This window comes from Ceratotherium simum, chromosome 24 (assembly GCF_057802395.1).
Source record: "Ceratotherium simum simum isolate JZ-2026a chromosome 24, ASM5780239v1, whole genome shotgun sequence".
Lineage (NCBI taxonomy): Eukaryota > Metazoa > Chordata > Mammalia > Perissodactyla > Rhinocerotidae > Ceratotherium > Ceratotherium simum.
Genome location: NC_141923.1, coordinates 49,325,845 through 49,349,725, shown reverse-complemented (window position 1 = coordinate 49,349,725; position 23,881 = coordinate 49,325,845). Strand labels below are relative to the sequence as shown.

The following is a 23,881-nucleotide window of genomic DNA, read 5'->3' as shown; positions in this document are numbered from 1 at the left end:
TTTGTGATTTTTTTTTTATTTTATTGCTTTAAGGTGCAGTAATATGGTCACTTATAGATTTCTCATTTTTGGACTCTTTAGAGATTTCACTGTGGCTTAGCACACAGTCCATTTTGGTGATTGTTTCATTGTGGTTTGAGGAGAATGTATCCTCTCCACTACTTGCTTATCTTGTTGCCGCTTGAGCTGAAGCTAGATCTAGCATTTTTGTGTTTGTTAGCAGATCTCTTTCCTAACTTACTGTATCACTTGACCTGTGGATTTCTAAGAGAGGTAAGGTAGGTTTCCCTGTGATTCTGGAGGATCTTGTGTCTTATTGTTTGTCCAGTTTTCCTTTATGTTTCAAGACCATATTGTTAGGTGCATAAATGTTCCTGACAGTTATCCACACAGAAAACCCCTTTGTGTCCCATTTAATGTCTTATTTCTTTAGCTCCTTATTTTCAATCATATTATATCCCTTTATTTTATAACTATAATTTAACTCAATATGAGAGCCTTTGTATTTTTATAGAGCCATTTGATCCATTTACAATTGTGATTATTGATAAATTGGAATTTGAGTCTACCATTTAATTTAATTTTTAATTTGTTAGGCTTTCTCGTGATTTTTGAATTCTTCTAGTGGGTGTCTTTCAGCTTTTAGGAACAACCATTTCTGCCTTTCTTTCTGTAAATGCTTAGAGTTGATCAGTTCCTGTGTTCTACACTCCCAACTCCTCACCTTCCACTCCCCAGCTTGAGACTGTCTGATCTTAGTTCTGTGTTCTTATTTTCCCCATCAAGCAACCATGATTGGATGTAAGTATACGTTTTATTGGTTACTTTGTTCACCACTATTTATTGTATCCAAATTTTTCCTCCTTTTTGGAAATATTTGATGCTATTTTGGAACTCATATGACAGTAAAATTTTGAGAGGAATCGAGTCTGAGATACTCCTTAGGTGCTGATGCTGGGGAGCTAGCACCTAACCTCTTAAAGTTGCATCGGTGTGTCTGCAGAGTCAGGATGAGGTCAGAGATGTTTAAAACCATGGAATTGAATGAGGTTTCCTGGAGACACTGTAGCTGTAGAAGGGACCATGGCCTAGCCTAGGAGCAGGCAGTGTTTGCAGAGGTGCAGCTGAAGAGAGTCCAGGAAAGGGGACTGAAACGGTGGAGCATGGAGTCGCAGGAACCACGAGGGAAAAAGGGTATTGCAGAAAGGAGGGGTGCTCAGCTGGGTCGGATACAGCTCTGATCAGAATGGAGAAAAGATGGCTGGACTCGGCCACATGGGATCACTGGTGACCTCAGTCTACTTGAGAGAGTGGGAATGAAGCTGGTTCTACAGTGGGTGAACGGGGGCCATGGGAGGGCAATAGGGATGAGGCACTTAACAGGTTTAGCCATGAAGGGGAGTCGGGAAAGTGGACAGTAGCCAAAAGGGAGGATGGGTCCAAGGGAGAGTTTTGTTTGTAGGGTGGAGATGAGCTAGCAAGTGTCTATGCTGCAGGTAGGACTGGATGGAGAGGAGGAGCCTGAGGGCCCTGGAGGAGTGTTCTGGGCCCTGAGGGGGTGCAGGGCTGGGCTCCGCTGCCAGGGGAGGTTCAGAGAGCAAGAGGACAGATGTGCTGGTGGAAAGGACACCTTGTTCCTCTGATCCTGTATTCCTGGACCTTGAGATGGGCAGTGGCTGGGAGTGGAGTGGCAATGCAGGAGGTGTTAGGTCAGCAGCAGGGGAGGAGAGAGAGGGAGAGAGGGCACCTTGGCTTGGTCTCCATGGCCCACACGGAGCTCCCCACTGGGGTCCCCAGACACCAGCTGCTGTCTCTCTTTGATGTCTTCCTCAAAATGTCGGCTCTTTTGATTGTTCCCAGGGCTATTATGAATCTGTTCATCACTGAAGGAATCTTTGAGTCACTTTTTGGGATATTATATCAAGAGTTTCTACATCTGTTTATTCAATCCATCATCTTTACCCAATCTCTTTGTTTTTGGACAGATTCCATACAACAGAGCAGCTGGGCCAGTGGCTGGCAGGTTCCAGGGTTCAGGAGGTTTGCCCTTCAGGAAGCCAGTGCTGATTGGCAGTCTCACAGGACCTGATGCTCTGTCCCTGAGCCCGCTCTAATTCTGGGTGTCATGACGTTATAAATCCTGGGGCAGTCCTATTAGGGCCCATCGTTGGCATTTCTGTGACCAGTGAGGGCTAACATTTTTCCAGTTCATTATCTGTCACTTCCCTGACTGTGCCGCTGCCTGCCTTGCTCACTGAGCTCCTAACCTTCCTGGTGGAACCAGGACGTTCACTCTCTATCCAGTACTCAGTGTGCCCCTTGAGTACTTGCTTCAAAAACATCTGTTTTCTTCACATTCTTTGATTCTTTGTACATAATCTAGATTTAATCTGGAGCTTTAAAAATGTTTTATTGTGGAAAACCTTGAACATACACAAATTAAACAGAAAAGTGTGATAGCCTCCCATGTCCCTATTACCCAGCTTCAACATTTATCAATATTCTGATATTCTTGTTTTGTCCATATTTCTACCCACTCCCTACCTTCCATTGATTATTTTTTAATTAATAGATTGTTTTTTAAGAAAGTTTTAGATGGACAGAAAAATTCAACAGATAGTGCAGGGCATTTCTCCCTCCTGCCTCTCAGTTTCCCCTACTGTTAACATCTTGCATGACGACCTGTGTTAGTGCGGTTCGTTCCTTACAAGTGAGGAGCTGATGCTGATACAGTATTCGTAACCAAGTCCGTAGTTTACATTAAGGTTCACTGTCTCACTGTCATGTACTTGGATTTTGACAAATGCATAATCTCATGTATCCACCATGACAGAGCATACAGAAGGGTTGGATTTGCCTAAAAGTCCCTGTGCTCTGCCTCTTCATCCCTTACCTCCCAACTCCTAGCAACACTGGTCTTTATACTCTTTCTATAGTTTTGCCTTTTCTAGAATGTCGTGTAATTGGAATATATGAAAACTATGGAACAGAGTATATAGCCTTTTCCGGTTGGCTTCTTTCACTTAGCAATATGTATTTAAGGGTCCGCTATGTCTTTTAGTGGCTTGATAGCTAATTTCTTTTTTTTTTCCTTTTTGTATATTGAGTTAAAATATACATAACAAAAACTGTGCCATCTTAACCATTTTTAAGTGTTCACTTGTGTGGCGTTAAATGCATTTACGCTGTTGTACAGTCATCACCACCATTCACACCCATAACTCTTGTAAATCTGAAACTCTCTACCTATTAAACAATAACTCTCCCTTCTCCCCTCCCCCCAGCTCTTGTCAGCCACCATTCCACTTTCCATTTGTATGATTTTGACTACTCTCAGTTCCTAGTGTTAGTGGAGTCATACAGTATTTATCTTTTTGTGACTGGCTTATTTCTGTCATAATAACGTCCCCAAGGTTAATACATGTGTAGCATATTGCAAAATTTTCTTCCTTTTTAACGCTGAATAATATTCCATTGTTTGGATATACTACATTTTGTGTATCTATTCATGCATCAATGGACACTGGAGTGGCTTCCACATTTTAGCTACTGTGAATAATACTGCTATGAAAATGGGTGTACAAATATCTCTTCAAGGATCTGCTTTCAGATCTTTAGGGTGTATATCCAAAAGTGGAATTGCTGGATCACGTGATAATTCTATGTTCAATTTTTTGAGGAACATCCATACTGTTTTCCATAGCAGCTACACCATTTTACATTCCTATCAACAGTGTACAAGGGTTCCAATTTCCCCTCATCCTGGCCAACACGTGTTGTTTTCTGTCTCTCCCATACCACTCATCTTAGTGGGTGTGAGGTGGTGTCTCATTGTGGTTTTGATTTGCATTTCGCTAATGATTGGTGGTGTTGAGCATCTTTTCGTGTGCTTATATACCATTCTTAAGTCTTCTTTGGAAAACTGTCTCTTCAAGTCCTTTGCCCATATTTGAATTGGCTTGTGTTTTAGTTGTTTAGTTTTAGGACTTCTCTGTATATTCCGGATATCAGTCTCTTGTCATAAATATGATTTGCAAATATTTTCTCCCACTCTTGGGTTGCCTTTTTACTCTGTGGACAGTGCCTCTTGATGTACCAACTTGTAAAATTTTCATGGAGTCCAATTTGTCCATTGTTTTTCTTTCATTACCTGTTCCTTTGGTGTCATATCCAAGAAATCATTGCCAAGTCCAGTGTCGTGAAGATTTTGTCCTATGTTTTCTTCTAAGAGTTTTCTTATTTTAGGTCTTACATTTACGTCCTTGAGTTAATTTTTGTATATGGTGTTGGATGAGGGTCCAACTTCATTCTTTTGCATGCAGATATCCAGTTTTCTTCTTTTATTATTCTTTTTCTTGTGGCCTTCCATTGGTGTCTGCAAATTTGAGGAAGTAGGCACCTCTTCCACTCTTTACAGACTGGCTTTAGCAAACCAAAGCCTTCACAGTCAGCCCATCTAGGGGTCCTGGGTAGGCCATCTGGTGGTGTCCAGGGGCAGGCTTGCTGCTGGAGTCCTTGGGCAGCCTGGTACTGGGGTGAGTGGAAAGCTTGGGTCCATGGTATTGTGTCTGGCCCTGGGCACAGCTGGGACCCTGAGTTCATGAGTAGCCCCACTGGAGCCTGATTTGGCAGGTCCTCATTGAGAGCCTGCAGCCACAGGAGTCATCCAGGGCCATGGGAGTTGGCCATTACTGGGATGAACTGAGAGCTTTGGTTCACAGGAGCCTGCCAGGACCCTGGCGCCATGAGAGACAGCTTGTGCTGGGGTAGGCAAGAAGTCTGGATTCCTGGGAGCCTGCTGGGAGCCTGGGGCCACAGGAGCTGCCTGAGCTGCAAAAGCCAGCAGGCACTGGGTCAAGATGGAAGCCTGGGTTCATGGGAACCTGCCAGTGCCTGGTGCCGTGGGAGCTGCCTGGGGCTGCCTGAGTCAGCAAGCACCTGGGTGAGCTGGGGGCCTGGTTTTGTGGGAGCCTGCCAGGAGCCTGGTTCCATGAGAGCTGTCTATGGCTGCTGGAACTGGCAGGTGGTGTGGTGAGCCATGGGCCTGAGTTCCCAGCAGCCCCCGGGGAGCCTGGTGCCATGGAATCTACCTGGGGTTGCTGGAGCCAGCAAGTGCTGGAGTGACCTGGGGTCCTTGGTTTGTGGGAGCCCACTGGGTGCCCTGTTACAGAAGCTGCCTGTGGCTGTGGGTGCTGCCTGTGGCTGCCTGGAGTAGGCAGGAACTTGGGTGAGCCAAGGTCTGGATTCACCAGAGCCTACCAGGAGCCTGGTCCCAAGGACACCAGTTAGGGTCACAGGAGCCACCTTGGGCTGTTGAAGATGGCAGCCCCTAGGCTGAGATGGAGGCCTGGATTCCAAGGAGACTGGTGAGAGCCTGGTGTCAAGGATGCTGCTTGGGGCCAGCAGAGCTGGCATGCTCCAGGGTGAGCCAGGGGCCTGGATTTGCAGAAGCTTACAGGGAGACACCTAGGTCCACAGGAGTCAGCCTGGGGCTGGGGCAGGCTGGCTCAGGGGTCTGTGGTGAAGTCAGGCAGAGTGGAGAAGTCCCTTCTCATTGGGAGCTATTTGATTACTGATTCAGTCTGCTTATTTGTTACTGGTCTGTTCAAGATTTCTATTTCTTCATGATTTAGCTTTCATAGGTTGTTTCTAGGAATTTATCTATTTTGTCTAGGTTATCCAATTTATGAGTATACACTAGTTCAGAATAGTCTCTTCTGATCTTTTTCTTTCTGAAGCATTTGTTGTAATGCCTCCTCTTTCATTTCTGATTTAGTTTATTTGAGTCATCTCTCTTTTTTTCTAGATATTTTATCTAAGAGTTTATCAATTTTATTTTTTCAAAAAATCAACTTTTACTTTTATTGATCTTTCATACTGTCTTTCATTTTTTTCCACTCTCCTCTTGGTGACTTCCATCCTTCTGCTAACTTTGGAATTCAGTTTTTATTTTTCTAATGCTGTGTGTTGTAAGTCAGGTTGTTTCTTTGACATCTTTCTTCTCTTATAATGTACAAGTTTATCACTATAAACTTTCCTCTTAGTACTACTTTTGCTGCATCCTATAAGTTTTCGTGTGTTTATTGTTTCTTTTTGTACGTCTTGAGCCATATTCTAATTTCCCTTTTGATTTCGTCTTTGATATACCTTTTTTTTGGTGAGGAAGATCAGCCTTGAGCTAACATCCATGCCAATCCTCCTCTTTTTGCTGAGGACGACTGGCTCTGAGCTAACATCCTTGCCCATGTTCCTCCACTTTATGTGGGAAGCCACCACAGCATGGCCTGACAAGTGATACATCGGTGCATGCCCAGGATCCGAACCCGGGCTGCCAGCAGTGGAACGCACACACTTAACCGCTACAGCACGAGGTCAGCCCCCTGACATACTTTTAAGTATAAGACTTTTTTGTTGAACCTCCACGTACTATTAGTGTTCCAGTTTTCCTTCTGTTATTGACTTCTGGTTTCATACTATTGTGTTGGGAAAAGACACTTGGTATGATTTCAGTCTTCTTAAGCTTGTTAAGACATTTTTTGTGACCTAACACGTGATCTGTTCTGGAAAATAGTTTGTGTGCCCTTGAGGAAAGTGTGAATTTTGTTGCTGTCCAGTAAAATTTTCTGTGTGTGTCTGATAGGTCCATTTAGTATTTAATGTTTTCATGTCCACTATTTCCTGATTTTCTGTCTAGATATTCTAGCCATTGTTAAAAGTGGGGTATGGATGTCTCCTACTATTTGCAACTTATATAAGTGGGAAGGCTCTAATTTTGAGAATATATAAAGATCTCTTAGAACTCAATTATAAAAGACAAGTCAATGAAAAGGGGTAACCAACTAGAATAGACATGTCTCCAGGAAATACATAGATGGCCAATAAGCACAAGATAGATGCTGAGTATCATTAATTTTTAGGAAAATGCAAATTCAAAGCACAGTGTGATACTGTTTCACACTCAAAATGAAGGCTATATTCAACATAATGGAAAATAAGAAGTGCTGGTAAAGATGTGGAGAAAGGGAAACCCACATACATTATTGATGGGAAAGTAAAATGATGTAGCCACTGCAGAAAACAGCTTGGCATTTTTTAATATCTTAAACCTAGAATCATGATTGACCTGGAGAGGCCCATGGTAGATATGTCCAAAAGAGCAAACTTGCCCATGGACATTCAAAGCGACATTGTTCACAATGGTCCAAAAGTGGAACAAACCCAAATTTCTATCCAGTTATGACTGCATAAACCAAATGTGGCCTATTCATAATATAGGATATTATAGAGCCATAAAAAGGAATAAGGTACTGCTACATGCTAGGCCATGGGTGAACCTTGAAACATGTGTGCTCACTGAAGCCGTCCACAAAGGCAACAGATAGCATGATGCCATTTGAATGAAATGTCCAGAATAGGCAAATCCATAGGGGGAGAAAACAGATGAGTTGTTTCCATGGGCTTGGGTTAGGAGAAAATAGAGTGTGAATGAGTATGGGTTTGTTTGGGGGTGTAGAAAGTGTTCTGGAATTAGATAGTGGTGATAGCCACACAACATAATCATTGTACTAAAAGCCACTGAACTGTGTACTTTGAAATGCTTAAAACGGTGTATTCTATGTTGAGCAGATTTTCCCCCATAAAAATTTTGAATTTTTTAAATAATTCAGGGTATTGGTTAATTTTAGGTTGGTTGGGATATTTAATAATGGTAATTAATGGAGTTCTTAGGGGTAGAGCAGGTTGTAGCCAAGAGAGTAAACATCTGATGAGGGCTATAGTAACAAATCCTATGATTATACAAGCAACAGTCTAAAATCCAGTCCGTTTCCCTTGTTCCCAACTTGGAGAGACCAGCCATGAAAATAGGTCAGTGATCTCGGGGGCCTTGGGTATCTGTTCAAAGATTTGGGTAATATTATGCAATATTTTAACCTCTTGGGCCATCTGGTGGAGGTAGGTTTGAACTTGTGTGTTGATGTACATTCAGCAAGTGGTTCTAGGAAAGGCACAAACCCCTCCTTCCTTGGCTGGTATAGACAGTCTAGGGCCAGGCCATTTTCTAAAACCATTTAGGCAAGAGACTCATGAGACTGTTGTACAAGGGCTAGGATAGGTTCTTATGGAGTTGTTCATGTTGGATTAAGGTTTTTGATACTTCTTGGTTGCCTCAGTTTCCTGATTTTGTGTGGGTAGGGCCACCACACTTGTGCCCAGTCCAGTCAGTCAATCCTAGTAGAACTGAAACACCCAGTGCTATAGGACTGACATTGTTTCTATGGGTTGGTGGTAGCCAGTCAGGGCAGGAAACTCAGGGGACCTGTGACCTGAGGGAAGCAGGCTGAGAGAGAGACAATGATGCATTGCAGAGTATAGCCTGGAGAAAGCTGCTCAGAGGGCTGGGGAAGAGAGAAGCTCACTGGGTGAGAGCCTTGTGATATCAGCCCACAGTAAAACCCAAAAGTGGATGCTCCTGGTGTAAAATATTCATTAGGGGTCTTGGAGGTAAAACCACTACTTTGTACCCATTCACTGGTTAGCTGTGCTATATGATTTCAGGGGATATGGTTAAAGTGTTTGTTGGCCAAGAGCTGTTTGGGCCTGGGCACAAAATCACCAAGGTGGCCTCGAAGTCTACCACAAAATGACCCCTCAAGGAGCAGTTGGGACAGAAAGTGAGTGGAGCATTTTGAAGGAAGCCTGGGGCAAAGATGATGTTGTTCGATGGATTTGGCTACAACTGAGTCTTTCCACAGGGTAAGCCCTTCAGCTGGGGTACAATAGGTGATTGGAGGCCAAGTGACAGACCCTGCAACTTCTGATTCCCAGTGCATGGGCAGCCCTCTCAGCCCATAAATGGTAGTGGTGTTTGTGAATCATCTTGCTGGCAGTGTGGAAGGTATAGGGGACGTGTGGTGGGAGACGTCATGATAGTGTCGGGAGGAGCTGTGTGTGAGATTACGGTGTTGAAGGGGAAGGACTGGAGGCAGGTGCAGTGGGTGTGTGACCAACAATGGTCAGTGAAGGGACAGCCGGGGTGTAACTGGGGAAATCAGGGACCAGCAGAAGTCATGTGTTTAAAACAAGACACCAGGCCCAAATGGAGCCGCTTAGGCTAAGCCCCATGTCAACAAGCCAAGACTTAATTAGACTTTTGGCCCTCCCATGAATGGAATCTTAAACCAGTCAATCAGGAATCACCTGATGAGCAGCAGGTAGGTCATCTTCCTGATAGAGCCCTGCCATCCCCTAAAGGAAGGTAACCTTGCAGTAACCAACCCGCTTTTTTGTCTAGTGTAACTTCCTTGTTCCTGCTCCCTTCTGCCTATAAAAGTCTTTCATTTTGTACAGCTCCTTGGAGCTCCTTTCTCTCTGCTAGACTGGATGCTGCCTGATTCATGAACTGTTGAATAAAGCCAATAAGATATTTAAAATTTACTCAGTTTTATTTTGTTTTGTACCAGTTTGGTGGCAGCAGTGGGATCCAAAGGAGACATCTGATGGCTTAGGGGATGAGAAACACAGGCATTGGTACCCGCAAAACCTTTGAGTTCTCCATCTTTTTTGCTGTTTCTGAGGGCTGTGGGTAAGTTCCTCTCAGATCTGAGATCCACTGTCTTTGCGTTGAGCTCCCGATCTAACTGGCTTTCCAGTCCAGGGTCAATGGGTCAGTCTAGATTGACAGGATGCTCTATCAGAGCATCAGTCTTAGCCCTTGGCTAGTCCGCAGTGCCAGACAAAGGCTTAGTGGGTCAGCTTGAGCTGGCAGATGATTCTACCAGGAACCTGAGTCCCTGGCCCTTGCTTAGTCCACAGTCCCCATTTGTTGGGGTCTGCTGGTTGAGTCTGTAGTCCCCAGGTGTTAGGCTCTGCTGGTTCAGTCCGTAGTTTTTGCTAATGGAGAGGAGTGGAAGAAATGTGTGCTCCATGCACACCCAGTCCTTGAAAACTTCCCACGTGCATTTTACATGCATTTTCCCCTCTGTTGATGGTCGATGGGTTCTAAGGAAATGGTGAAGGCACAGTGAGGAGGAATTGTGGGTTTCTGCACGACTACCTCGAGGAGTGCCACCCCCTCAACCTGAACAGCCACCTGGCACTACTAGAAATGAAAGACATCCCCTCATCGTCGATTGGAAGATTCCTTATTGTGACAATGTCAACATTATCCAAAGAGATCAACAAATCCAGTGCAGTCCTTATCAAAATCCCAAGGACGTTTTGTGCTGAAATGGAAAAAAACTCATCCTAAAATTCTTATGGAATCTCAAGTAAGCCCAGATACCAAAAATAATCTTGAAAGGAGGTACTAAGTTGGAGGACTGATTCTTCCTGATTGAAAACTTACTACAAATCTACAGTATCAAAACAGCATTGTCATGGCATAAAGACAGACATATTGACCAATGGAAACAGAATTGAGAGCCCAGAAATTAACCCTCACCCATGTCATCAAATGATGTTTGACAAGGGTGCCAAGATTATTCAATGGGGAAAAGTCTTTTCAACAAGTTGTGCTGGAAAAAGTGGATATCTACATGCAAAAGAATCAACTTGGACCCTTACCTAACACCACATACAAAGCTTAATTCCCAGTGGATCAAAGACGTAAATGTAAGAGCTAAAACTATAATACCCTTAGAAGAAAACATAAGACAAAACTTTACAAGAGAGGATTTGGTAATGATTTCATGGATATGACACCCAAGGAGCAGGCAATAAAATAAGAAAATACACATGCTGGACTTCATGGATATTAAAAAGCTTTGTGCCTTGAAAGACATTATCAACAGAGTAAAAGCACAACCCACAGGATGGGAGACCATATTTGCAAACCATGTATCTGACAAGGCCTTAATATCCAGAATAGATAGAGAACTCCTAAATTCAACAACAAAATCAAACAACCCAAATCAAAATTGAACAAAGTACATGAGTAGACATTTCCTCAAAGAAGATCTGCAAATGACCAATAAGCATATGAAAAGATGCTCAACATCAGTAATCATTAGGGAAATGCAAATCAGAAACACAGTGAGAGACCACCTCACATTCATTAGGATGGCATCTATCAAAAAATAAAAAGAAGAAGAAGAAGAAAAAGAATAGAACCAGTGTTGGCCAAGATGTGGAGAAGTTGGAACCCTTGTACACTGTCTTGGGAATATAAAATATATAGTTGCTGTAGAAATCAGTATAACAATTCCTACAAAAAATTAAAACTATAATTATATAGGACCCAGCAATTCCACTTCTGCGTATATAACCCCCCAAAAAGTTGAAAGCATGTTCTCCAAAACATATTTCAACACCCATATTCATAGCATCATTATTCATAATAGCTAAAACATGGAAGCCACCCAAGTATTGTAACTGAGGAAGGGCTCGCTGCCCAATGCACCCCTTAAGCCAACCATGGGATACCCACTCTTGTAGAAGGGAAAAAGCTTTATTACGAGGTTGGCCAGCAGGGAGACAGGAGACAAAGGTTAAATCCTTCTCCCCAATGGGCAGTTGAAAAGGGCTCTTTAAGGGCAAAGGAGTGGGTGTGGGAAGGTTGGGGGCATTCCTAGGCATTTTGCTCAAGAAGATTTTCATGTTCTGTCATACATCCCACGTTCAAAAGGCAGTGTCCTTAACATGATTGGCAGGGGAGTTCTTGGTCCCCCAGGTCATCCTCCAGTCACTTGTGCAGTCACGGTTTGAGTCTTGCCAGCTGTCTTGTGGTCTCATTGGCTCAAACCAGTTGAAACTTGCTCAAGGAGGAAAAATGGGAGATTCTGAAAAGCAACTCATGGCCCAAGACTAGATCCTTAGTAAATATCATATGGAACGTGGCATAAGAAAGTAGTCTCCAGGGGACCATTGATAAAAATCTGGTTGGGGCCCCATTTTATTTTGGGTTTGGTTTTGGGCCCGGCTATGGTATCTGTCCAGGGATGTATGGATATGCAAAATGTGGTATATACATACAATGGCATATTATTCATCCTTAACAAAGGAAGGAAATTCTAAGATATGGCACACCATGGATGAACCTTCAGGATATTACTCTAAATGAAATAAGCCAGTCACAAAAATACAACCTTGTGTGATTTCCCTTCTATGAGGTTCCTGAAATCGCCAGATTCAGAGAGACAGAAAGTAGAATGGTGTTTGCCAGGGGCTGGGAGGAGGAGGAATGGGGAGTTATTCATGAATGGGTATAGAGTTTCAGTTTTGCAGATAAGAAGAGTTCTGAAGATGGATCGTGGTGATGATTGCACAGCAATATTAATGTATTCAATACACTTAAAGTGTACTTAATGTATCGATGGGACCTGATGACTTGTCCTGGCCGAGCACATGCTTGTGCTGTTGCACATCTTACCCCTCACTGTACAGTTGGGAAACTGGCCCAGAAAGAGGCAAGTACTGGCCCAGACCACAGGAGGTAGTCAGGGTCCCAAAGACTAGACAGAGCTCCAGCTTCCTTGGCCAAGGCTCTGCCCCTTCCCTCAGGTTTCCTTTGGCAATGAGAGGCATTAAGATCCTAGAGGGTTGCTGCCCACCCCTCTCCATATGGGGTCATTTTCCTCTCCTCATCATCACATGTGCACAGGCACACCCACTCACACTGACTTCTCATGTGGGGGCCGTGGAGGTGCAGTCAAGAAAGAGCCGACACCAGGGAAGTGACAAGAGGCAGGAGGGAGAGAGGTTGGAGGCAGCTCTCCCGCAGGGCCATAGCATCCGTTCTCCTAGATACGTGCCCAGGGGCCCAGAGATGGGCAGAGGAATCCCTAAGGTTCCTAGGTTTCTACCTGTTCCAGACCCATCACTGGCCCAGCTTGGAGAGCACAGGACTGGGGTCCTGCAGTCCACCTCTGTGGGCTCACAGAACTGTGATGAGCCCATCCTCTCCTTGTGTAGGCCTTGGGAACAAAAGAGAAGACCTCAGTGAGTGTACTCCTGTACAAAGTAGAGTGCATCCAGCGGGTGACTGCATGGGTTCCATGCACTCTCAGCGTGTCTGTTGGACGAGGTTCTCTGTTGATGACCTACTGTGCTCTGCAACGCTGAGAAAATGCTTTCCACCCACTTGAGATCATTTAGAACTGAGGAGGCTTGGGGACTTGGGTGGATGAGAACTGGGGATAAGGAAGAAGATGCCAGAGCACTGGACACCAAGTCTAGAGATGAGAGAGAAGACCAGTCCTTGTTGGACCCTCGGGGTTTTCATCTGGAGGCAGGGGGGAGGCATTGTCCTGGTTGAGGTTGGATGCCTCAGGAGTGGAGGACATCTGGTGGGGGACAGCAAGATGGGGGAAAAGGTAGGCTCCCGAGATTCCTCCCACTCCCTCGAAGGTGACAGGTCCTGCTCCTTTACCCCTGGGACCCTGGAGAGCCTCTGTCTTGAGGACATCCGAAGAAAGGTTCCTTTCTGTTTGATGGAGTTTGGGCGAGGGCTGCAGTGCTAGTGCTGGCCACCAGGGGGCAGGCAGCCTCTTGTATCACTGGTGGCCAGTGAGTTTTTGTTTTCATTTTTTTCAGTTGTATTGAGATATACTTGATATACAGCACTTTGCAAGTTCACATTGCTGTGTGGTATATTTGAAAGTTGCTAAGAGAGTAGATCCTAAAACTGCTCATCACCAGGAAAAAACCTTTTATTTCTGTTTGGTGATTGATGTTAACTCAACTTATTTTGGTAACCATTACATAATATATATACACTTCAAGTCCTTCTGCTGTGAACCTGGAATATACTCGGTGTCCACTGAACTTTACTTGACCTCCTGGAGCAGCAAAGAGTCAAGCAGAGGTCTTTCTGGCTGTCCCCCTGCCTCAGAAACAACTTGTACCTCCTATTACTAGTGTTCATCTCCACAATCAAAGTTGGTCAGAAGCAGGGGGAGGGGTGCAAGATCTTCCCATGTACTCATTCAGCAGCTGTGCACTGAGCACTCACCCTGTGCCAGGTGCCCTGGTGGGCCAAAGTGCAGGATGAAAATGACCAAGTGGTCCCTGCCTGCCAGGAGCTCACAGTCTAGAGGGGAAATGGACAAAAGCAAAGACATGAGAAAGAAAAGAGCAAGTGCTGTAGAGAAACACATCAGGGGGCTGTGAGGGAGGGCTGGGCGTCACTGGGTAGGAGGGTCTGAAAGACCTCACTAGGGTGACATTTTCTGGGACCAGAATGACAAGAGGGAGCCTGCCCTGCACAAGTCTGGGAGCAGTGTGTCAGGGAGATGGCACCACTGGTCCTGAGTCTCACAGGCAGAAGTGAGTTTGGCCAGAGGAGGTTAGAAAGGTGGCCAGTGCAGCTGGAGGGAGGCTGGGAGGAGAGAACAGGAGCTGGGGTGGAAGGTAGGGCCAGGGCCTGGTAGGCTGTGTCAGTTACCTTTCCCTCTCTGACTTCATTGCCCCTAACCTTGCATTTCAAAACTACAAATGTTGACTATCTCACAATTTGTGTGGATCAGCAATCAGGCATGTTTTAGCTGGGTGCCTCTGCCTCAATGAGTTTAACAGGTTGGGGCTGTGGCTTCAACTGAGGCTCAACTGGGGGAGGACTGGCCCCCAAGTTCACTCTCAGCCTTCAGGGTTCAGTTTGGACTGAGAGCCTGAGTTTCTTTCTGTCTGTTGGCCTGGGCACTCCCGTGCTTCTCTCCTCTATAGGCCTCCACATTGGGCAGCCCCAAAACACTGGTATTTGATTCCTCAGTTACAGGGATTTGACAGAGTGAGAGAGAGAGAGATGGAACATGAGAGAGGGAGTAAGAGGAAGTGAGAGACTTTTTTAGTTAAAATTTAGACAAGACATCCCATCACTTTGGCTGTTATTATGTTCAGAAGCCAGTTACTAACCACTTAGTGGTTCCACGGGGATGGCTATACCATGGGTGGGGCTTACTGGGTACCACTGTGGAGGCTGCCCACCTCATAGGCCAAGATGAGGCACTTGGGTCTCATTCTCCATAAAACAGGAAACAATTGAATGGTTTTATGCCACAGGATGGCAGTATCTAAATTTCCATTAGTTTCAACCCCCTCATGATGCTGACCTGAAAATGAGGCCAAGTTGGAAGCGACTGTTCCAATATCACATTGTTAGAACCCAGGCCTGGTTTGAGTGGTGTTCTGCGCTACCTGTCACCACTTCTTGTTATTCTTCCATCTCTAAGTTTGTGCCTTAGGTACATGTGACACCAGCATAGAGGGGTAATAGATATTATGTCATATATACTGGGAGACATCCCTAGGAAGTAGCCTGATCCCCATGGTGCAGGTTTGGAGACTGGGGAGGACCTGAGAGGCACAGGGATTTTCCCAGGATGCAGAACTGGTAAGAAAAAGGAGGTCTGCATTCATCTCTGTCTCCTCAAAGCTAGGACCCGACTTAGGTTTCCAGGGAGCTGTGGCTAGGGCTGTGTAGGCTCCTTGTGTACAGTTCAGGAGATGATATGGGGGAGAAGGGTTAGCAGCCAGGGCACAGGGGGCAGCTCTGGACAAGTCTGATTGAGGTAAGGGGCCCAGGTAAAGGAATCTTGAAAAATGACCTCATTTACTTGGTCATAGACCTCAACAGATCTTAGAACTCTGGTAACCAGGCACCCACAGCCCCTCATCCAGCTCACTTGACTGGAGACAGTCAACAGGCAAAAATATTTTGTTGTTGTATCCCAACTTTTGGAGGATCTAGGCTCAAAAAAACCCCAAAAGAGAAACATTTTGGTCATTGGCGACGTTGGCTCAGCCCTCATCCCCGACGCCTCTGGGCTTCTGGCAGGAGGCTGTGAATGGTAACGCGGGGCAGCCCAGGAAAGGCTAGTGCAGGCCAGGCAACAACTGTGATCCCACCTGATCAGCCCCACACCCCTTACCCTTCACCGTGTGTGTGTGTCTGTGTGTGTTTGTGTGGAGGGGAGAGGCAGGGTATGAGGGACAGGTCATTCCTAGGCAGAAGCTGGTTGTTAGGTGTCAGAAGCATGGTGAGTCTGTCATGTTCATAGCCCAGGTCATGGCTGTCAGCATGAGAAGGTGAGCACCTCTACTAATATGTTACCAAGCCATTGAGGTTTCATCTCCTTCCCTCCCTGACCAGAGTTCTTTGCAAGGATGCCCCTCTGTGCCTGAACTGAGGAGCAGACTTTCTCTTGGGGGTTGACCCCAGTGGCAGTGTGCAGGCAGCCCCTGATTCCTTCTGGCCCAGCTCCTGGGCAGTCTTTGCAGAACTCCACTCAGGAGGTCGTCGAGGAGCTGCCCAATGGTTTCAACTCCACAAACTCACTAGAAAAGGGGCAGGTGCACGAGGTCACCCACACCATCCAGTGCTGCTCTGAGATGAGAGCAGGAGCAGAGGGTCTCCACACTCAGGACCTTGAGATGACGGGGTTGGACCAGAACTAGGGCGGGACCATACTGAAGCTGTCCCTTTTTCAAGATAAAGGGGATGTACATGAAGGTAACCTTGCCTGGTTCAGAGCTCAGCTGTCGTGACCCTCTTACCCTTGCCCAATGTGAGCTTCTGGAGGCCACTGAGGCAGAGCCAGAGGGTAAGGGGGACTGCAGGCTGGGTATTCCTGGAAGGGAAGTGGGATCTTTCCTGTGTTTAGAAGGACACACGGAAAGTCAGCTATGTGGGTGAACCTTTCTCTTTAGCCCGCTCCAGTGCCAGCTGCAGAGCTCCAGCTAATGGCAGAAGCAGAGCAGTGGGCAGTGGTGGAGGTAGAGCTGGCTCCAGCTCCATTGACACCACCCCTTCTAGCGCTGGAGTCAGCGTCCCCTCCATCAGCAGAGTTGGAGCTGGAGCAAGGGCCAACATCGGCTCCAGCAGGAGTGGGAGCTGCTGAGCTGGAGTCACCTGGACCATCATTTCTAGTGGGAAGTCCATCTCCACCTGTGGCTGTTAAGGAGCGTGAGAAGAAGCCTAACCTCATGGCCTTCCCTCCTAAGCTGGTGGTGGAGCAGTTGACCGTGATGGATGTGGTGAGCAGCTGGGCTCTCAGGGTGGGGTGGAGCAGGCCTTCCCTCTGCCATCCTTGCCCGAGACCTGATCTGTACTCCTATGATCTGGGCCCAAATCCCTGCTCCACCCCTTACCAACCGTATGACCTGGGCAACTTTCTGAACCCCCAAGCCTTTGCTGTCCACCTGCAGACCATAGAAGTGGACATTAAGAGGACCTGCTGCATAGAGTGGCTGTGGGGACTCCAGGAGGTAGAAGAGATGGAAAGCTGGGCAGGGCCTGGCCCATCAGTGGTGGAGGGGAACTCACTGTGTGCAGCCAGGTCCACAGTAGCCCAACCATCTGCTCAGGAGGCTCAACAGCCTCAGGGCTTATTAGACACCTGATGTGTACTTCACTACAAGGGAGACAGACAAGGCCTGTGGTTGTAGCTGCCATGGGGGAATGTGCATCAGAATGGGGAGTGGGACCAGAGGGGGATCAGGGTGGTGGAAGATGCCCCCTTGGGATGAGCCGAGTTGAGCCACCATCTGGAGTTTGGAGTTAGCCAGGACGGGCTGGGTGCAAATGCCTCTCTCCCTTCCCTGCCAGTATTGGGTCCTGGGTCATCCTGTGCTGGGTACCCTCAGTGGACAGAGAAGAAAACCCAGGGACTCTCACAAGGCTCAGGCCACATCCTGAGCTTCCTGAGCTCCAGCTCTAAACTGTGACCCCTGTGTGGGACTTTGGGGACTGTGGACACAGAGCTGGAGTGTGGCGGGGCTGGGTGACACTCCCCCTGTTCCCCAGGAGCTCTTCTGGGAGGTGGTGCCCTCTCAGTGCCTGGGCTCCACCTGGGACAAGAGGAACAAGCCCGGCAATGAGCACCTGGAACCCGCCATCTAGGCCACTGTCGACCACTTCAGAAGGGTGGCCAGCCTTGTCATCACCACCTGCCTTGGGGACCCGAGCCTGACGGCCCAGGACAGGGTAAGGGTGGTGGAGCACTGGGTCCAGGTGGCCCAGGTATGCTGTGGGAGGCCCAGTGGAGCCCCTCTCTGGAGCCTTGGGAACTGCCTCTCCACCTTTATCAGCTCCCAGGATTGAAGTGCGTGGGCTAAGCCCCTGCAAGTCCCTAGGCCCTTCCTGCCAGGGGCCCGCTGACCTTGACTCCAGTTCCCAGTGGGAGGATGCTCACTTCCTACCTGGCTCCTTCCCTGGGTTGAGCTAAAATCCTGCTCCCTGTGAGTGTTACTCTTTGGGTCCTAAATGTGCCCTTCTGGGGCTCCCTGAGCATCTGTCTCATCCAGGAGGGGAGATTTAAATAGAAGGGGACTGAAGCTAGAGCAAGTGGGGCTACAGTGTCCTACCTCACAGCTCATTCTCTTCCCTTCCCCAGGAGTGCGAGATCCTGAAGAACTTCTCCTCGCCCTGCACTGTCATCTCTGCTCTGCAGAAAACCTCCACAAGCCACCTGAAGAACACATGGGGGAAGTTTCCCGGTGGGTAGGCCCCTCTCCATAGGTGGACCAGGGTGGATGGGGGAGCTCCCGTATGTCTGCCATTGCCCCATCAGTCAGCTGGGAATTCCTGGGAGTCAGGAAATGCTGGGGACAGAGCCTAGGCCTCAGTGGTGGGTCTCTAAGTCTCCTGGTGTCTTAGTGCACCAGTTCTGCTTCAGGACTCCGTTTCTCTAAATGCCAGGTACTGGGTTGAGCCACATTGGAGATTTTCAAGTGTTTATAGCAACAGAACTCTACGCCCAGTTGAAACTCAAAGTGGTCAAAACAGAGCTGCTCTGTAGAGCTGGGGAGTGGAGACCCCAGTGACCAACAGGAGAGCCCCCTCCCAGTCCCACGAGACCTTAGCGCTCAGAGGAGCCCAGTGAGAACACTCCTCCAGGCAGTTTGAATCTCTCGGGTTGTCAAAGAAAAGGGATTTGCACTCAGACCCCTCACATTATCCCTAAATTTATCCTTCCCTCTTTCCCTTCCCTTGAGGGAGAGCTCTGAAAAACTTAAGGACCTCTATAGCCAAGACGAGTCCTTGAGCAGAGAACTGATGACCAAGGTAGAGTGGAGGCTGGGGGTCTGGAAAGAGAGGAGGGGGAGAGGGAAGTGGGACTGGGCAGGCTGTGGTTTTGATAGTTTCTCACTTGAACTTTCTCTGAAACACTCCCATCTATCTTGTCCAGATTAACAAGCAGAGGGATCTGTTCTGCCCATGGGCAGGTGGGGTGCCATTTGTGGGCAGGAGGCCCTGGTCATGGGACACAGTGGTGTTGGCTGGGCTGTTCCAGGAGGAGTTGCCGAGCTGGCGCCATCAGCAGGTCTCTGGCTTCCATGCACGTCCATCCTGCTGGATGTAGCTTCTTCCAGGCTGTTGGGTGGTTGGGGTGGGTTTAGTCCTCAGCCAAAACCTGTCCTCAGGAAGCCAGGCCCCTGCTGCTCCTTCTGTCTTCACCACGTCTCCAAGGGGAGGGCACCCTGCCTGCCCCAGGGACATGCACAGCAGAGGATTCCCATGGCCCAGGTGGACAAACAGGCTGCTCATCCTTGGGTCTGAACAGCTGGACCAGAGACAGATGGTGTGCATTCTGGGACCTCCCCTGGACCCCTAGAACAGTCACTCGAGTCAACCACAGGAGTCTCATGTGAGTGCCTGGTTGGCAATGACATATGCCCCAAGTGGCTTATGAGAAGCGTCTAGGCAACTGATGGATTCTTAGTGGATCCTGCTGAAAGGACGTTAGGAGCTTCATGTAAACGAGGAAGCAAAGCGTCCTGTCACCCCCTTCCCTGTGGATCAGAGGTGGCACCTTGGGGGTCCAGTTCCTGAGTGGATAAAGAAAGAGTTCAGTGCAGGGGAATGTCCTCAGGGGTTCCTTGGGGAGGAGAAGGCTTTGGCATGGCCTCTGGCCCAGCCTGGGGGCCAGACACTCCACGGGACTGGGGCAGGCAGGAGCCACTCAACCAGACTCCCAAGACACCCCATCCTCTCCATCCACAGCTCAGCCCAGGACCAAGCTTTGAGAGCTCAGGGGACAGGACTGTTGTCAGTGGTGGGGCTGGGGGTTAGGTGAGGATGTTGGAACAGGGCCTCTGGCTGAGAGGGGCAAGCGGCCTCTCCTCTGTGGGCCCCTGAGCAACTCACTGCCCCTGTTTGGGCCTCTGTCTCCTCATCAGGGAAATGGAGGGATGGTGATTGTGTGGTGCAGGCCTCACAGGGTGGTGATGAGGTAAGAGGGAGGAAAGGAATGTGGGAGCTTTCTGCCTGCTCCACCTGGAGGGGTGAGGGTGAGAACAATGATGACAGTCATGTGACACTGAGTCCTCAGGAGAACCTGTGTGGTAGCTGGAGTTCTCACACCTTCCAGATGAGGAAACAGGCTTGGGGAGGCTAGGACAAAAGCCAAAGTTCACGCCCAGAGTGAGAGTTGGAGCTGGGCTTGTTCTAGAATCACAACACCTTGGAGGATAGAGTGGCATTGGTACCAGTTGCCTTGAGTCAGATGTCCAGGGTTGGAGGCCAGTGGTGCTGGAGAGAAATGGGGTGAGGTGAGTATGGCCCGCTGACACTCTCCTTGACCCTGGCAGGAGGGGCCCTCCACATTTGCCCCCCTGGAGATCAGCCCCCAGAGAGTGCAGGAGAAGCAGCAGCAGCAGCAGCAGGTGAGTGTGCCTGTAGGGGAGGGGCTCTGCCTTCCCAGCTGGAGGCCTCAAATCAAGAGAGGAGGGCCCTTCCTCTTGGTGCCACAGTGCCTGAATCCCCCAGTAGAAGTGACCAGGAGGAGGGCCTGGAAGAGCTGGTGCAGGATGGGTTTGTTGTGGGGAGGGCCAGGGACCGCATACCCTGTGATTTGCCAGAAGCTGGCCCTGGGAGGTGAGGAGGAGGAGTGTGGTGTTCTTGGGGTGTGAAGGGAGGTGGAATTGAGGGGAGATTGCTATGGGTCATAGGCTGCTCCCCGTGGGAACCCTGGGGTGGGCCAGGAGGCTGAGGGTGAGGACTTTTGAGGGGAGCGTCTGCAGGGGGCTGACTTGAGAGCAAGGGCTCATCCCACCTGTGTCCTCATGTTACAGAGTGTCATCCCCTATCTTGGCACTTTCCTCGGTGACCTGCTGATGCTGCACCTGGTGATGGGTGATTATCTCGAGGTGGGTGAACCTGAGGACCAGGCAGGGAGGACCAGGATCCTGAGCCTTGGGCTGCAGGAGCCCCCGAACTGAGCTCTGAGCTCTCAGCACTTGGCACATCTCTCATGAGAGCCTCGCAGCTGCCCCTGGGAGCTGGGGCATCAGGCCCATCTTAGGGATGAGTGAACAGAGGCTCCACCTGAGACACCCATTCCGGTTCCCCAGGCTGGGGAAGCTCAGAGCTGCCTGATGGCACAGCTGCGTGAGGTTTTATCTGAGCTGGACTCAGCCTCTCCCTCCCATGCTGCCCATGGAGGGAGAGAGAAGTCGGGCCCCTCCAAGTCAGGCAGCACATAAGTGGCTGAGCAGTCCCCTCTGCCTGAGGCCTCAGCCTCCAAGTCTGTCATCAGAGAGGGTTGTGCTGCCAGGTCCCTCAGCCTCACCCCCATGTCCTCCTTCTCTGGAGCCCAGAGCCTGGCCTAGGTCCAAGTCCTGTTTTCTCTGCATGCCCGGCCCCCTCTGGGGACCTGGCAGTAGTGCAACATGAGAAGGGGTGGGCATAGGGGGCTAGTCAGGCTAGGGGGCTCTGTCTGATGGACTCTGGCTGTCTGCCTTCCAGGGGAATGAGATCAACCTTGAGTAAAGGACTGAGGTGAGCAGCTGTGGCACTCCCTGCAGGGGAGGGGAAGGAGGTGGAAATCAGAGACCCTCTGGGCAGAACAGTCCCTGGCTCCACCCCCTGTATCTTACATTGAGTGGAAGAGTTTGATAACAGAGAAGTGGGAGACCCATCCAATTGGCGGGTGGGTTGAGGGGAGGATGGCATCAAGGAAAACTTCCTGGAGGAGGGGCTGATTATTCCCATTCTGAGAACAGGTAGAGCCTGGATGGAACTGGAGGGAAGGAGGGTTCCCAGGACTGGTCCCCTGCCCCACTCCTCACCCCCCACAAGGCCCCTGCAGCATCCCCCACCCAGGCCCTGTCTGCATCCTCTCCTTCCCTCTGGTCCCAGGAATACCGAGTCATGAGGGAGATCCTGCTGCTCCAGGTGGCTGCAAAGAATTACAACCTAGAGCCCGAGGAGTGATTTGGGGCCTGGTTCCAGGACATGGAGCTGCTCAACGAGAATGATAGGTGAGGCCGGGCAGGAGTTGGCTGAGGGCAAGGGTGGACTCTCTCTGTTTGCCAGTCCAGAGAGCCTGTCTATGTGGCTCCTCAGTCAGCCCCAGGCCTTATTGCATGGCGACCTCTGGGACACCCAGACTCCAGCTGCTGGGCAGGCAGTGGGGGGACACCTGAGGTGTGGCTCCTGGTAGGCTCACAGGTGCCTCTCTGTCCTGTAGCTACAGCCTGTCCTGCCAGCTGGAGCCCCAGACCTAGTTGGCCTGCAGAATACTCAAGGCCAAGAAGAACCGGCCATCATCAATATCAAGGGTGAGTGAGTGTCTGGGCCAGGGTGACTGACTCCTAGGGGTTCAGTAAAGCTTTGGGCTAAGCGTGGCCTTGGGGAGTCAGACAGCTGGCACTGGGATCCAAGCTTCACTAATGAGCAGTCCTGTGACTGGGGTGACTCTCTTCAGCTTCCTGAGACTCTGTTTCCTCCTCTGTGAAATAGGTGATACTAAATGGTCACTCACGTGGCAGGGACAAATGGGGTACTGGTGGCTGACAGCACTGAGCACAGAGTCTGGAGCACCCAGTGCAGTGGGGACAGAGTGGGGGTCCATGATTCTGAGGGAGGTCCCCAAGATACCCTGATTCTTCTAATCAGCCCCCAGGCCTCAACCCCGGTACCAGTGGCCAATGAAGCCTCATCCTCAGCAGCGGGGACACAGCTGGTATGCTTGCAATGCACCAGGCCAGCTCCTCCCACCTGACAGGAAGGGGAGCATTGTAGGCTGATTCCCAGGGCCCCTGAAGCCCAAGAGAGAGTGGACGACCCCACCCCAGCTCCCTGACATCTCTACCCCAGCACCTATTCACCCATTGGGGAGGGACAGTAGTTATTTGTTGTAAATAATAAATGCCATATTTGAATATTATATTAAAGTCCTGTTCCCTTTACAGCCTGGGAGTTGTGGTGTGGTTCTGTCGCTTTCTGTAGGCATGTAAGTGAGACACAGAATCTCACATTTCTCCTTGAATCAAGAACTCTTCTGGGTCATCAGCTTATTGTATGTGGGAGAAGGGAGAAGGGCCAGACCCTTCCCTGGCTAGTGGGGACACTCCCAAGTCCTCCTAACTCAGAGGACCAGTTCATTTCAGTATCATTCAGCTCCTCCAGGAGCAGACACAGCCCCCTGCCCATTCTCTTGGGATTTAATGGTTGAAGGTACTTTCACAGAGCAACAACCACTGAAATGTGGGTATCTTTAAAACAGCACTACCCAGGACCATGTCGTGCCACAGGCAGGGGCTGCCTTTCTACATTCTGGAGGAACAAGGAATGTTTTCTGCTTCTCTTGTTGAGGTGTCTTTTGACCAAATTTTAGGAACTTGTAGTTTTCTAGTTCAATCTCTGGGATTGCATCAGCTCTAAGTGGGGAAAACCATGTAAAATATCAAAAAGTGCACGTGGAGACGACAAGGACTGAGGAAGGTCATTTGCAAATGGACTAAAGGCAGGCATGACTTTCCCTCTTGAGGCCCCTCTAGGGGCTCTGTGTTCACCCCTGACCTAGCTTTGAATCCGCCTTTGATCCTTGACCAGGACTCTGAATTCCTTTTCCTGCTTGTTCTGTATCCAGGAGGAAAGATCTGTGACGCAGCTTTTAAGGCTACTGCTGAGCCTCGTTCCATAAACGTGACTGTTCCCTGTGGA

General features: G+C 48.9%; 1 protein-coding gene across 9 annotated transcripts in view; it reads left to right on the top strand.

Annotated features, from left to right (window-relative positions):
* LOC147913957 (uncharacterized) overlaps positions 1–23,881 on the top strand; it is a 72,304-nt gene that overhangs the window by 42,065 nt on the left and 6,358 nt on the right. The window contains exons 1-6 of one of the 9 annotated variants that reach the window (XR_015556210.1): positions 9,174–9,212; positions 9,462–9,583; positions 18,327–18,429; positions 20,524–20,598; positions 22,073–22,194; positions 22,404–22,480. Coding sequence is in view for 5 of the 9 variants with exons in the window: in XM_087448535.1 (XP_087304661.1) it covers positions 16,675–16,968; positions 18,327–18,429; positions 20,524–20,598; positions 22,073–22,191 (591 nt within the window). In the remaining 4 variants the exon portion in view is untranslated. The other 8 variants (XM_087448538.1, XM_087448537.1, XR_015556211.1 and 5 more) reach the window with 8 other exon arrangements.